Source organism: Sesamum indicum, linkage group LG6 (genome assembly GCF_000512975.1).
Source record: "Sesamum indicum cultivar Zhongzhi No. 13 linkage group LG6, S_indicum_v1.0, whole genome shotgun sequence".
Lineage (NCBI taxonomy): Eukaryota > Viridiplantae > Streptophyta > Magnoliopsida > Lamiales > Pedaliaceae > Sesamum > Sesamum indicum.
The window spans coordinates 2,633,970-2,647,993 of record NC_026150.1 but is presented as its reverse complement, the minus strand read 5'-3'; the positions used below and the strand labels follow the sequence as shown (position 1 = coordinate 2,647,993).

General features: G+C 38.0%; 2 protein-coding genes across 3 annotated transcripts; one reads left to right on the top strand and one right to left on the bottom strand.

Annotated features, from left to right (window-relative positions):
• On the top strand, positions 888-5,950 carry LOC105163442 (succinate--CoA ligase [ADP-forming] subunit beta, mitochondrial-like). Its single transcript, XM_011081782.2, has 13 exons — positions 888-1,029; positions 1,151-1,291; positions 1,640-1,750; positions 1,930-2,041; positions 2,363-2,427; positions 2,655-2,732; positions 3,471-3,545; positions 3,644-3,796; positions 3,929-4,063; positions 4,184-4,348; positions 4,579-4,701; positions 5,407-5,478; positions 5,576-5,950. Exons 2-13 carry the CDS (start codon positions 1,190-1,192, stop codon positions 5,651-5,653), a joined length of 1,269 nt encoding a protein of 422 aa, XP_011080084.1. The 5' UTR covers positions 888-1,029; positions 1,151-1,189; the 3' UTR covers positions 5,654-5,950.
• LOC105163441 (long-chain-alcohol oxidase FAO2-like) lies at positions 5,716-11,686 on the bottom strand. Of its 2 annotated transcripts, none has more exons than XM_020694793.1 (3): positions 11,299-11,686; positions 8,145-8,417; positions 5,716-8,074 (listed from the first exon to the last, which is right to left on the bottom strand). In XM_020694793.1, the coding sequence occupies exons 1-3, from the start codon at positions 11,509-11,511 to the stop codon at positions 6,314-6,316; spliced, it is 2,247 nt and encodes a 748-aa protein (XP_020550452.1). In that variant the 5' UTR covers positions 11,512-11,686; the 3' UTR covers positions 5,716-6,313. The 2 variants fall into 2 exon arrangements, with proteins under 2 accessions (XP_020550452.1, XP_011080082.1); XM_011081780.2 differs by having other exon boundaries at positions 5,716-8,056; positions 11,299-11,684.

Here is a 14,024-nt window from a genome sequence, read left to right as displayed (position 1 = left end):
GAAAGAGAGTTCCGTGCCAACATGCTGGCTGCATGCAAGGAGAACGGCGAGACTGTCGAGGCTGATGCCTAACAACATGCAGTTGAAGCGCATGAAGTTAGAACGTTATTGGGATTTTTCCATGCTGTTGATTATGAACTTGTCAATTGATCGATCACCCGGTTAGGAAATATATATACATATATATACAAGATTCGCAAAGTTGAATATGAACGTTATTACGCAAGTATATATATGTTCTAATTAATTAAGGTACGCAATTTTGGTAATAAATCTAATAGACGAGCCACTGTGTAGATTCTACCATCTACTTGGAAAATCTTAGCCTTTTGGGGCTCAAAATCACAAATTGCAAGTTGGTTACCTTAGGTAAGCTATATGAAAATTTTTACTAGAATCAAATTTAATTTCATAACAAATTTGATATACTTGCTATGATTGATCATTTTTTCTCAATTGTGTATCAATCATGACAAATATAATTACTTATTATATAATAATTTAGGTTTGATCAAACTTAATTTGAATTAAAATTTATCATGTTGAATATTAATAAACCCATATAAATAGATCGTGGTTTTGATTTATTATTGCAAAAGGGTATCTAGTTTCATAATTTATTCAACGTAACACGCGTAAGAAATTTATATTGCAGACATATTTAAAACAAAATTTATACAATTATATGCATATATTAATCAAAATATGAAATAAAACATTGTTTTATAATGGAGGAATCAAATTAAAGTGGGAGAGGAATCAAACAGTTATTAATTTGGATTTTTCTCCAAATCTGAAGAAGAAAAATACTTTTTTTAGTATTTTCTTAAAATTTGAAAATCGGAATATAACATTACGTTAACAGTCAAATTACAAAATAAACAAATAAAGAAACAGAAAAAAGAATTAAAAGGGGAAAATAGGAGTTAGAGTGTAATAACTAATAATAATAAAATCAAAAGTGGAAAGGTCAAAGTTCGCCAAGCAAAAGGAGGGTCCGAAGGTTCCGCACTCGACTCACCGGCGAAGGTCAGTTGATTCGCCTCCGGCACCTCCGCCGCTCTCTCTCTCTCTCTCCCCGATTCGGGGTTCTGTTCGTTATATATTTATTGTTCTCTGAGTCTCTGGGTTTCTGTTCGATCTTGCGCAGAAAGATCTGAAAGAAGGGAAGAACGGTGTCCAAGAAAAAATGGTGAGAGGATTGCTGGGGAAACTTGCTAGAGATTCTCTCTCCGTTGCCGGAAAATGGCAGCAGCAACAGCTCCGCCGCCTAAACATCCACGAATATCAGGTACTGGGACCCCCTTTTCACTCTCGCGCAGTCAGACATATACGCACTCTTTGTTTGTTGTACGGATTTACATTGTTTTACTTTAGTGTTATCGAGGCTTTAAGCGTGATCTACTTTGGTCTTTTGTTTACTGTTTGTGTTACTGATAAAGCATTGACGAAAATTCTACGTTCTGATTAGAATTGCGGTTGTTTTAGTATTTAGATTAGAGGGATGCAAGTTTTGGAGGATAATGAATGATGTGTAGATTGGCTGTTGAAGACATGAACTGGACCTTCTAACTTTTATAGGTCAGTCTTGATTTCTCATACGAAAAATTAACGTGTCTGAACTTTTAACTGATGTCAGGGAGCTGAGTTGATGAGCAAGCATGGAATCAATGTTCCCAGAGGTGTTGCAGTTAGTTCTGTTGATGAAGTCAAGAAGGTGCTGCAGGAAGTATTTCCCAACCATAGTGAGGTACTGCAGACAAAATATTTCCTGGTTTCTAATTAATTATTTGTTGCTTGGAGCGGTTTTGTTGGATTCAACCAAGGGAAAAAGCCTTCTTGGGCTTCGATTTCTTTCTCCTGGCACACCATTCTGGAAGTAATTGATTTTTGGAGCAGAAGAGGAATACTTGTATTTTTCTGTTGTAGGTGGTGGTGAAGTCTCAAATCCTTGCTGGTGGCAGAGGGCTGGGGTCATTTAAGAGTGGTCTCCAGGGTGGAGTTCATATTGTGAAGGCTGACCAGGTTGAGGATATTGCTGGTATGACGAGATATCTTTTGCAATTTAAAAGAAAATCATAGATGTAATATCGAATTTTTTTGGAGCAACTTTGATATGATTGGGCTTCTTCTAACTCTCTGCCCTCCATGAAGTTGAAGATGATAACTCGAAAAACAGCTGGGATCCTTTAATCCAGTATTATTACAGTATAATGCTCCTTCCCCCTCCGCTGTTTAATATAATATAACCCCATCTTAAGTCCTCCACAGCAAAGGGTTAGGAAAATATTTTGTTTATGCTTGCATTAATGGTATACATCTGAACTGTTGTAACATAGAAGTTATGCTTGTGTTCTTTCAGGAAAAATGCTCGGGCAAATACTTGTCACTAAGCAAACTGGACCTCAAGGAAAAATTGTCAGCAAGGTTTGGCATCAAAGTATTTTTCTTATCAATTTTTATTTGTTTCATATTTAATAAGAACACCGAACATTGAAGATTGAAATTATCCGATTGGGTAATGTGTTTGAATTTGATGTACCTTTTTCTCTAGCTTTACTTCTATACGTGCTAATGTTGAGTCCATATGTAAAGCTTTTGTCTCTTCAGGTGGTGTTAAACAGAGTGATGATATTCATCGTGGCCATTTTCAGGTGTATTTAGCTGAGAAGTTATCCCTTGTCAATGAGATGTACTTTGCCATTACTCTTGATCGTAAATCTGCTGGTCCTGTAAGTTGCCTTAACACCAAGGGCTTTATCTGATTTGATTTTATTGTGTTTTCGACCATTTTATCAAAGTTATTTATTTTGTGAGTTCCACTTTTAATTTTCTAATTGTTTCGATATAGGTAGTATTCTTTTTAAAAACTTCCAGAGATATACTGATGCAGTTATTATGTAGCAGAGAAAGAAAATTCTGGGTTGATCCTTGCTTAAATAATTAGTTGATTTTATCTAGCTTCCAATGTTTTTATATCATGTGTTGAGCTGGTGACTGTGTCTTAGTGTCGTTGCTTTAAGTATCTTTTGTAATCCGAGTCTTTAATTGGAGATCTGTATCTAGAGCTCCCAGTCGTGTTCAAAGTACAACTTTTAAAAGTTTTCCTTTCCCTGATGTTTAAACTTTGAAGCTAAATGGTCATAATCTCCTAGTACACTCCAGAACAAAAACTGATCCTCTTAACTTAGCCGGTAAAATATGATCATGAATCAAGAACTATGCTTTGGACATTGCGAGCAATGTGTGCGCATGGTAATTATCGACCAAAAACCAAGATGGTTAAATAGTCGTCTTCGATCAGACAGAAGGTGTAATTCTAAATAAAGATGGAAAAAGGTCCATCATGAGGCTGTGCTTTTGTATTTTTCTTGAACCTATTTGTTTCTTTGTTTGGTTAGCTTGTGATATTCTTAGTAGAAGTATCTCTATGCAAATCTCTAATGTGAATGTTCACATCTATATCACAGCTTATTATTGCCTGTAAAAAGGGGGGAACCAGTATTGAAGACCTTGCTGAAAAACATCCGGAACTGATTGTAAAGGTAAGTCTCTCTTCCATTATTTTGAGGTCTAGCTGTGTTCCAGAAATTTTGCTTTGTGGATGAGATTCCTTTTACTGACTGAAGGTTTCATCTCGCAGGTTCCTATTGATGTTTTCACAGGCATTACTGATGAGGATGCTGCTAAGGTAGTTGATGGGTTATCTCCCAAGGTGGCTGATAGAAATGCTTCAATTGAACAAGTGAAGAAGTTGTATGAACTTTTCTGCAAATGTGACTGCACATTATTGGAGGTCACAAGTTTGATTTGCTTGCTCTTAGATATGTTTGCTTTTGCTGTTACAAAAAGCTTTACTAGTCTCTAGGTTTAGGATGTTTATCAGCTTGCAGAAACACTCCATATCTCATAATACAACTTTGAACAGATCAATCCCATTGCTGAGACTTCTGATAACCAGTTAGTTGCAGCTGATGCAAAACTGAACTTTGATGATAATGCTGCTTTCCGCCAGAAAGAGGTATTTGCGCTTCGAGATCCCACCCAAGAGGATCCTCGTGAGGTACTTAACCCCCCCTATTTTTCTTGTAGAAGGCCTTTCAGATACGTGGCTTTGAAAGAATCTAATGATTCGTTCGGTGGATGTTTACTCATTATATACAGCATTGTTAAATATTTTTAGGTTGCTGCGGCAAAAGCTGATTTAAATTACATCGGGTTAGATGGAGAAATTGGTTGCATGGTGAATGGCGCTGGATTGGCCATGGCCACCATGGATATAATTAAGTTACATGGAGGAACTCCTGCCAATTTTCTTGATGTTGGTGGAAATGCTTCTGAAGGCCAGGTAATTCTGTCCTTTTTCATGTTTTGAGATGTTGTGGATTTGTTTTGCTTTTAAATCATTGCAAGTGGATATATTTAATTGTGAGAATCAGTATATTGGTATGCTAATTTTGAGAGAGGAGTTTCAAATTTTGACAAATACACCATGTTTGATGAATGTCTTCCATCTATTCTTTTGACTCGGGGTGTAGGTTATAATTTTTTACCACTCTAGCTGGATGTATTGAACAGGTTGTGGAAGCTTTTAAAATTTTGACTTCAGATGACAAAGTGAAGGCTATTCTTGTAAACATTTTTGGAGGAATAATGAAATGTGATGTAATAGCCAGTGGAATTGTGAATGCTGCTAAACAGGTAATGGCATACGTTCATTGGTTTTTCTTGTCGGTTCTGGCTGCTTTTTGACATATCTAGACTGGAAATCTGTCATTTACAACCTGCTTCATTTCTGGGTCTAGCCTTCTCTTAGAGTCTTTAAATTTGATCATTTCCCATTTCCATTTCTTGCCCTCTGCTCTTTCAGTTAAATGTTACACCTGCTCACTAAAAGTTAAATTCTAAGGATTCAAGTCAAATTAACACTCCCTCTCATCTCAAGGCGAGGCAAATGAATTCTATATTCCTTGTTACATATTTGGCTGCTTAAGAAGTTGGGTAGGAATTGATGCTGGGGGAAGAGTATCCTTAACTTGAAGTAGGAAGTGTTCATCCATTCACCACTAGAAACACCATTTCTTATCCAACTTCCATGTGTTGAGCATGCTGCCACAGTTGATGCTGAACCAGGATTGGACTCAGCATGCACTTACATTGTCCAGAGTTTGCTTCTAGGAAGCCATCCCTGACACCTCACATCAATCCCATGATACTCTTTGATCCATTATCGTCAAAATTGTCTGATTGTTAACAATAATGCTTCAGGAAATAATTGGTTGCATACTTTGAACATGTACAGTTAAAAAAGGTTCCTGTTATGGTCTCTGACGAACATCAGTGTTCTTTTTGCATTCAATGAGATTGCCGTGCACAGTTCTGAACTCCATTATGTCTCTGTTTTAGGTTCAACTGAAAGTACCAGTGGTTGTCCGTCTTGAAGGCACCAATGTTGACCAAGGAAAGAGAATTCTGAAGGTGAATTTGAAATCCCATTTCACATGAAATTTGTTATTCTAGAGCATGTGATGTATGACTTAGGCAACTGTTTTTTCTGCAATTTTCATTTTTACAGGAAAGTGGCATGACTTTGATTACTGCTGAAGATTTGGATGATGCAGCTGAGAAAGCGGTGAAAGCCTCAGCAAGCTGAGAACATCTCATATGTCCTGAATTTCTTTAGGTCACTGTTTTTCTTGCTTTTTTGGGATAAGATCTCATGTATACTGATCCATTATCTTGTCAGATGGGCTTTCGGAGCAACCTGTTCATCTCCATGGATTCATGGAGGTGTTTAATCATTCTTGATTTCAGATAAAGAAAATAGTCAACATTTTGTGTTTCTCTAGTCCATGATGAGTTTGCTCATCATAAGCAGCATACGGTGCTTAATTTTTTGAAGCTGTAGACATGATTGTCTTCTTATCAATAATAAACAATGGCTTATGGATGGATGGGGATGAAGTATTGTAGAATTTGACTGCAGACTGCACTGTTAAACAACAAATCTTTTGAGCAAAAAAGTGGGCGAAACATTACATTTTAATGGAAGAAAAACCGTAAGATATTACAACGTGCACATTGATGGCAGGTTCATTGCAAATGCAAAAACAAATTATGCATAGGTAATAAAGTACTAAAATACACTTCTCCAAGAGGGGAAAGGCCCCTCTTGTGTATCTAAGTTAGAACTGACCATTGCCATCCCTCCCTCACTGTGAACCTAATATATTACATGTGTCAAATTATACGACATGTTTGTTTCCAAACTCATGGGTTACATAAAGATTTGATGAGTGGGAAATTTCGTGGGTTACAAGAGCTTTCCTTCCTTGAGGGAGTCAGCTAGTCTCTTCGAGATACAGTAAGCAGTTGATTGGATAGTGATCATTGGGTTAACACCAACGGCAGTGGGGAGAACACTGCCATCACACACAAACAGGCCCTTGGCTTCCCAACATTCTCCGTTTTCATCGACTGCTCCATCTTCCTCATTCGCCCCCATTCTGCAACTGCCCATCTGATGAGCAGAGCAGTAAAGAGTCCAGTACTCTGATCTAGTCCTCGGTCCTCCAACTGCTGTAACTGCGTCAAGAAACTCTTCCAAGTCTTCATTCTTAGTCCCTTTGCACCTAATCCTCTGTCCATCGCTTCTAAAAGTGCCCACTTCTGCGGCTCCCGCTCCAACGAGAATTCTCAAAGCTCGTCTCAAACCTGTTTTAAGATTCTCTTTGTCAACTGCACTTAACCTGTATTTGATGTGTCCTTGTTTTCTCACTTCCCCTGAGCCATAATCTCTGGATAGTGCAAATAGAACTGCAGTTCTAGCGTATTTCGTCATCCTGTCATTCATATCATTTCTCGAGACCCAAGGGAACAAGGTGGCGAATAAGGCAGGTCCAAGTGCTCCAGCTTGCACTATAGCTTGGATATCTGATTTTTCTTCAGATTGGACCTTATGAAGGGAAGTTGAAATCCCACCCCCAAAGCTTTTACCTTTGAGTTCTACTAAAGATTCTGGGAAGTATCCCCAAACCAATGAAACAGGGTGGAGATGCAGATTCTTGCGTATGTTCTTGTTCTCCAATCCACTAGATATCAACAATGGGGGAGTGAGGAGAGAACCGCAAGCAGAAATAGTCACTCTTGCTTCTATTTGAATCTTCTTCCTGATGTTCTTGTTTTCAGCAGCTGCAATCACTCCAAGGCAGCTTTTTCGATCTTTTTCCTTCTTGTCACTAACAAGCATGAGTGTTTCAGCTTTACATCCAGTTAAGATTACTGCACCGTTCTTGACAGCATCAACGAGCCAAGTGGAGCCAGTTCCCTTCTTATCTCCTCTTCTGCAGTCACTACAGCAAGAACCACAGTAATGATCAGGCGATGAGTTTCTTGGCACAGGCTCAACGTTTAGGCCAAGATTTTCACAACCCCTCCGAAGAACTTGGTTTTGAAATCCTTCTTGCACACAGTTTTCAGTGACACCAATCCTCTCACACACTGCATCCATAGCAGATTGATATTCATGGCTGCCAAAGAGATGTATCTTACTTTCTGTAGACCATTCTTTCAGAATATAATCTGGAGTTCTTATCCAATGAGACAAATTCATATACGAACCACCACCAACAGTCGTTCCTGCCATGACCATTATTTTTCCATCTTGAGTTGTTAGCATCCCACCAGATTCATATAATTCAGAGAAAGCAGGTCCTTCAAGACCTGAATAATCTTCTGGGACAAAGTAGTGACCTTTCTCCAGGATCAGCACTTTCTGGCCCGATTTTGCAAGAACTGCTGCAGTAACCCCTCCCCCACAACCAGATCCAATAATCACCGCATCGCATTTGATCTTATACACATTTTCATCTTCATCCTCAGCAAAGTTTATACCTTTTTGCATGAGGGATTCCTTTAGGGACGACTCATCTTCATTCATAATCTCAATAATTCCTTTTTCAAGTGGCCGTTCTTTCTCATACTTCGTCTCTCTTTCAGTGGCCTCCACCTGGTATCCAATTGCTTCCCAAGCAGGGTTACTTGAATTCTCATCAGTCTGCAGCACAAAGGGTTCCTAAGAGCTATAAGAATCAAATAAAGCAAGCGACCGTTTACGAAAAAGAGCAGTAGATCAGAAGTATTACCCAAGAGAAAAAGACAAAGAGGCACATGATTTTCAGCAACAAGAAAGCTATTCTTAAAGGCAGGAACAAAGTTTCTCTAGACCATTTCTGAAGAATAGCTTCCCTTTTCTTCAAGGTTAATTCACAGAAACTGTGCACAAATGGCCACTTCCAATCCGAACAAATCCACCCACAAAGCAAAAGTGTTCCCAGTCTGCTTGACAGAAACTTTAACACTAAGCTCACTATGAACACGGCTGCCGGAATCCCCCTCTTCACCAATAGCTCTGCCACCTATTAATTCACAAGGGCCAAGAACTGTTAATACATGAAACCCATTCCCACAAGAAGCATGCATAATGCCGAAATAAGCTGAAAAATCGGGTTAAATTCATTTTGACTCCCTGTGATATATAAAAATATCAATAACCCCCTATGAAATTTTTAATATAAAAAATCATCCTAATGTTACGAATAAATAATCACACCGCCCCCTGGTCAATTTGAGCCTATTTTTTTAAATACAATGACTAAAATACCCCTCTAGTCAACTGGTCAAACTAATCTTATTAATATTAAATATTTAATTTATAATGTATATAATTTAATACTATTAAAATATATTTATAATATATATAATTATAACTTATAAAAAAATAAAATAATAATTATATACCCCACCTCCCCCCACCCCGTCTTTTTTTTTTTTCGGTAAATGTAATTTTCATAAATAAAAAAGGATATAGAACAATAATCATGAATCAAGTAGTGTTTCCTTCGACAGACCAAGGGATACGCCACAATCTATAAAGTGCATGTGTACTAATAGAGCTAGCTAAGGTAATGCCAAGTATACGCTGTCTAACATCCTCCATAATTAAGCTAGCTACAATATTCGGGTTCCGCTCAGTATACTCGAATCGCCTAAGATCTCTCTCTCTCTCTCTCCATATATGGTAGATACACGCACCCAGTAATGCGCGATAGGCCACATTGACGATATGTTTACCCTCCACTTCCTTGCAGCCCAATCAACATCTGTCATCCAATCTCTATTAGGCCACGCAAAGCGTACAACTTGTCTAATAGCGTGAAGGCCTTGGCGACTGTATCGACATCGGAAAAATAGGTGTGTGTGTGTGTCTCCACCTCATCCTCATCACATAATACATATCTACCTAAGTGAGATAACCATGGTTTGTCCGTCGTAGGTAGTTTCTCCAATATAGCAAGCCATAAGATAAGATAACCATGGTTTGTCCGTCGTAGGTAGTTTCTCCAATATAGCAAGCCATAAGATAAACATGTGGCGAGATATCTTTAAAGCGCTCGAAAGTAGTAAAGCCCAACCTGCTTTCGGGTCTGGTGGATCAAATAATCAGTATAGAGCCTGGATCGTAGGGATTCCATCAGAAAATCTCCAAATAATTCGATCATTATCCCTATGAATCGGTGGAAGCATGTGAGTAATCTCCAAGTACTCTATGTCGGTAATGAGAGGCCACTGCCACTGACCTCCCTGGATGACAGAGCTAAGTCTGATGGATTCATGAAGACCAAGGGTGATCGGTCCCCTCGGGAATCTCTCCATAAGAGGATCGAGATGATGCCATGGGTCCTTCCATAGATAAAAATCACCTCTATCTCCAATATGGTATTCCACCATTGGTCGCAGCCACGTTCGCAGACGGACCATTTTCTTCCAACCCCACGAACCTCTATGATCAGGGATAGTCTATATTGAAGCATCACGTAGTCGTCCCTGGTATAGCCAATCAACCCAAATGGAAGTCTTATCACACCGGATGACATCACATAGTTTTTTGCATATGAGAGCATTGTTCATTGTGCTAATATCCCTTAGCCCTTGTCCTCCCTCAACCAGTGGTTTACAAACCTCCTTCCACGCCACTTTGGCGTAACCACTACTCCCTTTTCCTTTCCATAAGAAAGTCTGCCGGTGCTTTTCAATGTTCTTAATAACCCCTTTTGGTAGTATGAATGCCGCGACCGCGCCCTCCTCTTCAACCGCCGCCGCTGCCGCAAATTTGCAATTTTTTTATAATTTAATTAATAATATTTTATTATATAAATAATTAAATAATAATTATATAAATAATATTTTATTATTAATAAAAATATATAATATTTAATTAAATAATTATTATAGAAATAATATTTTAAATAATTATTATAAAGATAATATTTTATTGCTAATAAATATATATAATATTATATATTAACTGTGAGAGAAGGGCAAAAATATAAAAAAAAATTACTTTCATAAAAAAATCGCAGTCAAAGCTCATGTAACTCAAATTTTGTACGGAAGGGTTTTTTTAAATTTTATTTTATATCACGGGGGGTATTTGATACTTTAATTTTTATAGGAATTTTTTTAAATATTTCCATTATCACAAGGAGATCACTGGATTTTTTCCCTGAAAAATCTGCAAAAGTCTACACCATTGCGAATGCTATACTTCAAGTCACTTTCATTAAAGATCCTTCTTTGATAATGAATATTTCATCAAAACGTACAATCCTAACAATAATCAACAATGAAACAAAACAAAGTACTTAAGAAACTAGTGTCAAGTTGGCCAGTTGAGAGCCAAGAACACTATTAAGCACTATAAATCATAACAAAACCAAAATGTTGAAACAAAACTACTATCAAATTTGCCTGTTGAGTTAGGTCTAGTTTATAATATAAGAACTATAGGAGCCTAGAACACTATTAAGTACTGTCAACCATAACGAAATGAATCAATATAAAAAAGAAACTACTGTCAATTTCGCCACTTGAGTCGGGTCTGACTCCTAATATAAGCACTACAGGAGGCAGGAACACTATTAAGCACCGTAAACCATGATGAAATGAATCAAGAACTATGATATATACGTTGGTAATACACATTTATTTATAAGAGCAAAAAAGTAATTTTATATATAAGTCATACAATAAATACATATACACTACCACACTACATATTTTCAAACAACACTGTAAATATACAAAATATTATTTTTTACACCAAATTACTATTTATTAATTTGACAACACATTACATATTCCCTCTAAAAAAATTCTCTCTTTAAGACATAATCAATTATGCCATCCTTCCACTAAAATCATAACCACGTCAAACTATAAGTACACAGAAAACGTTACCTCATCAGGGCCTGAAGACTTGTAGAAGGAGTGATTAGGCTGGTGCAGCAAATTGGCGTCATCATTGTCATTATCATCAAGTGGGAGGGGGGGAATAAGGGTCTGACAAATGGCAGCCAGTGACTGGATCTGAGATGAAGAGAAGCCATGACTATAGCTGGAGCAGTTCCTCCTGCCTCCCCTCAACAAGAGATGGGGCTCTTCTCCCTTCATTACTGACCCTTTATCTTCTGCTCTGCTGTTCCTTTTTTCTTTATTCTATGATGATGACGATGATGTCTATTTCTGATATGATTATAGTATTTCACTACAATAATGTCTCAACAGTGGAATTGGGACTTGGAAAATTCTATGAAAATTTGATTTTACCAACTGAACTTAACAGTGTTGGTGCATTTGCAAAGATATGTGTGATCAGCATTTATTGAAAGTAGCGTTTCCGGATGAAATTGGTTGAGTTGAACTTGATTTTGATAAAAAAAATTTCTAATTTATTAGATAAAAAATTACGTATGGTTTTCTTATATTAACTTATTATTTTGTATATAACTCATTAAATAATATATTTTTTATTTTAAATAATATATATTAGAATTTGCACACATATAAGTGTATCACATATTACTAATTATATATTGAAGGACATCTTTGTTCAAGATTTACTTTTTTAAAGTCAACTAATTATAAATATATTCATAAATTATAAAATATTATTTTTAAAATATATTTAATAAAATTAAACCCCCACCCTACGCTCCACCTTCCCCCGCCACCCAGCCCTACCAACCCCCTCCTCTTGCCCTCTCTCGCCGCTCGCTGTGGGAGGTGCCGCCGACATCGACATCGGCCCCGAACTTGTCGTGTTTGCCCAGGTATCACAGACGTGCTCTTCTTTCTTGCAGCTGAATGTAATTCTCATATATTTTTCGCCTGTGCGGCGTCTAAGGTTACGCCTAACCTTCGACTAGCCTTCGCATATATCAAAGTATAGCGACAGTCTGTCGCCTGTCCTCGATACTGAAACTCGCTAGCGCGATATCTGAACGCCTCCCAACGCTGCACCACGTGCCCTTGCGCTCGCCTATTCAGAATGCCTATACTCGCTGAGGCTCTCGACACTCATGCCTTAGCGTCTCGCACACAATCTCGGGACCTGCCGACGCATTGCTCAATGGCAAAGAGCATCCTCGCTTCGCATCGGCATTACGGCGCTACTCATGCGCCCGTAACACCCATCTCATGCCCAGCACTCACTCGGTACATCCTAGGCGCTCGCTCTCGTCATGGCCGCCTTCCATACCTCGCCCGAGTAGGACCACATCATAAGTCCGAGGCCCAATCAATATGCCGACATCTTGTTGTTATCTCGCACGGCATGCCCGACATGCCTTCTTGCCTTTCGGCTTTGGCTTCACAATAAGCCCACAGTGCGGCATTGTCCCACGACCGCTCATCTTTAGCCAACGGACCCCCATGGACGGCTAGAACTCGATAGCGCATTCCATGAGTTGGATCACGAGGTCTAGGAATGCTTGCCTTGATCACCCATTCGCACAAGAGGCGTTGCCCCTAATATCTTGCAGCCCGTGGGGCAACCTTGCGCGTCACATGGAACCTCTCGGCAGTCTCGGCGCCCAACGTAGGCCATCCTGCCCTTATGCTGCCCGTCAGGTTTCCAAACCCTTCGGGGATTCTAGCGCTCCCCTCGTGAGCTGCCTAGAGCCGGTTCTTGAAAGCCCCCATCATGCCCCCAAGAGATGCTCATTTAGTGCAGACGTCTTCTCATGCTACTGCCGTCGTGCACGGGAGGGCTGGCTGGAGCTCACCACTGCATGTCTCCCTTATAATAGGCTTAAAAAAATAATCTCTTGTTCCAAGAGTAGAACACTCAAAAGGCTGAGGAGTGCACTTTTCCCGCATCTCCAAGGATAAAGCACTCTGCTTCGCACATTAAGCTCCTACTCGCGCACAGGGTTGCGCTCCATCATCGCTGCGTGCTGGCCGACATCCCCTAGTCGCTCGCACGTCCCCAACAAGTGTTACAGTCGACCTCTAGCCCAAGGTGCGGCCTATGACACCAGGGTAGATCTTAGTGATGGCGACGGGAGATTTGGATGACGACGTCATTTTTTTTTCCTTAAATTTGAAATTCTAGTTTTAAGTTAAAAAGTTAAGAAATTAATTTATATTTTTCAAACTTAAAAATAATTCAAAAAAAAGTATTAAATACTTATAATGGTAAATAAATCTATATACTATATATAGTAAATAATATATTTATTTAAATATATTTAAATTTAGTTAATAATATATAATTATTATAAATAATTAATATTTATATTCATACAGATATTTGAATTTTGAAAAGTGAATTTTATTTTATAAATTTTTGTATTGTTATATTTAATTTAAATAATAAAATTTAAAATTCTTAGACAATTTTTGTAGTTTAATTTAAATAAATATATTAAGAATGACATTTATTTATATTTTTAGGAGATTAAATTTAAATAAAAGAAAACCATAAAAGACAATCTCAAAACAAAAAGGAATAAATGCGAGTGATGTTATATGTCAAGGAGGATATATTAGTTATTTTTAGTCTATCCCGACTTGGGCCTTTGTAAAAAATATCAAATTCGTTAAGATAATAAGATAATAATTTTTCAAAAAAATCCTTTATAAATATTAGGTCCCATTAAAACTCTAAATTAATAATTTATAAA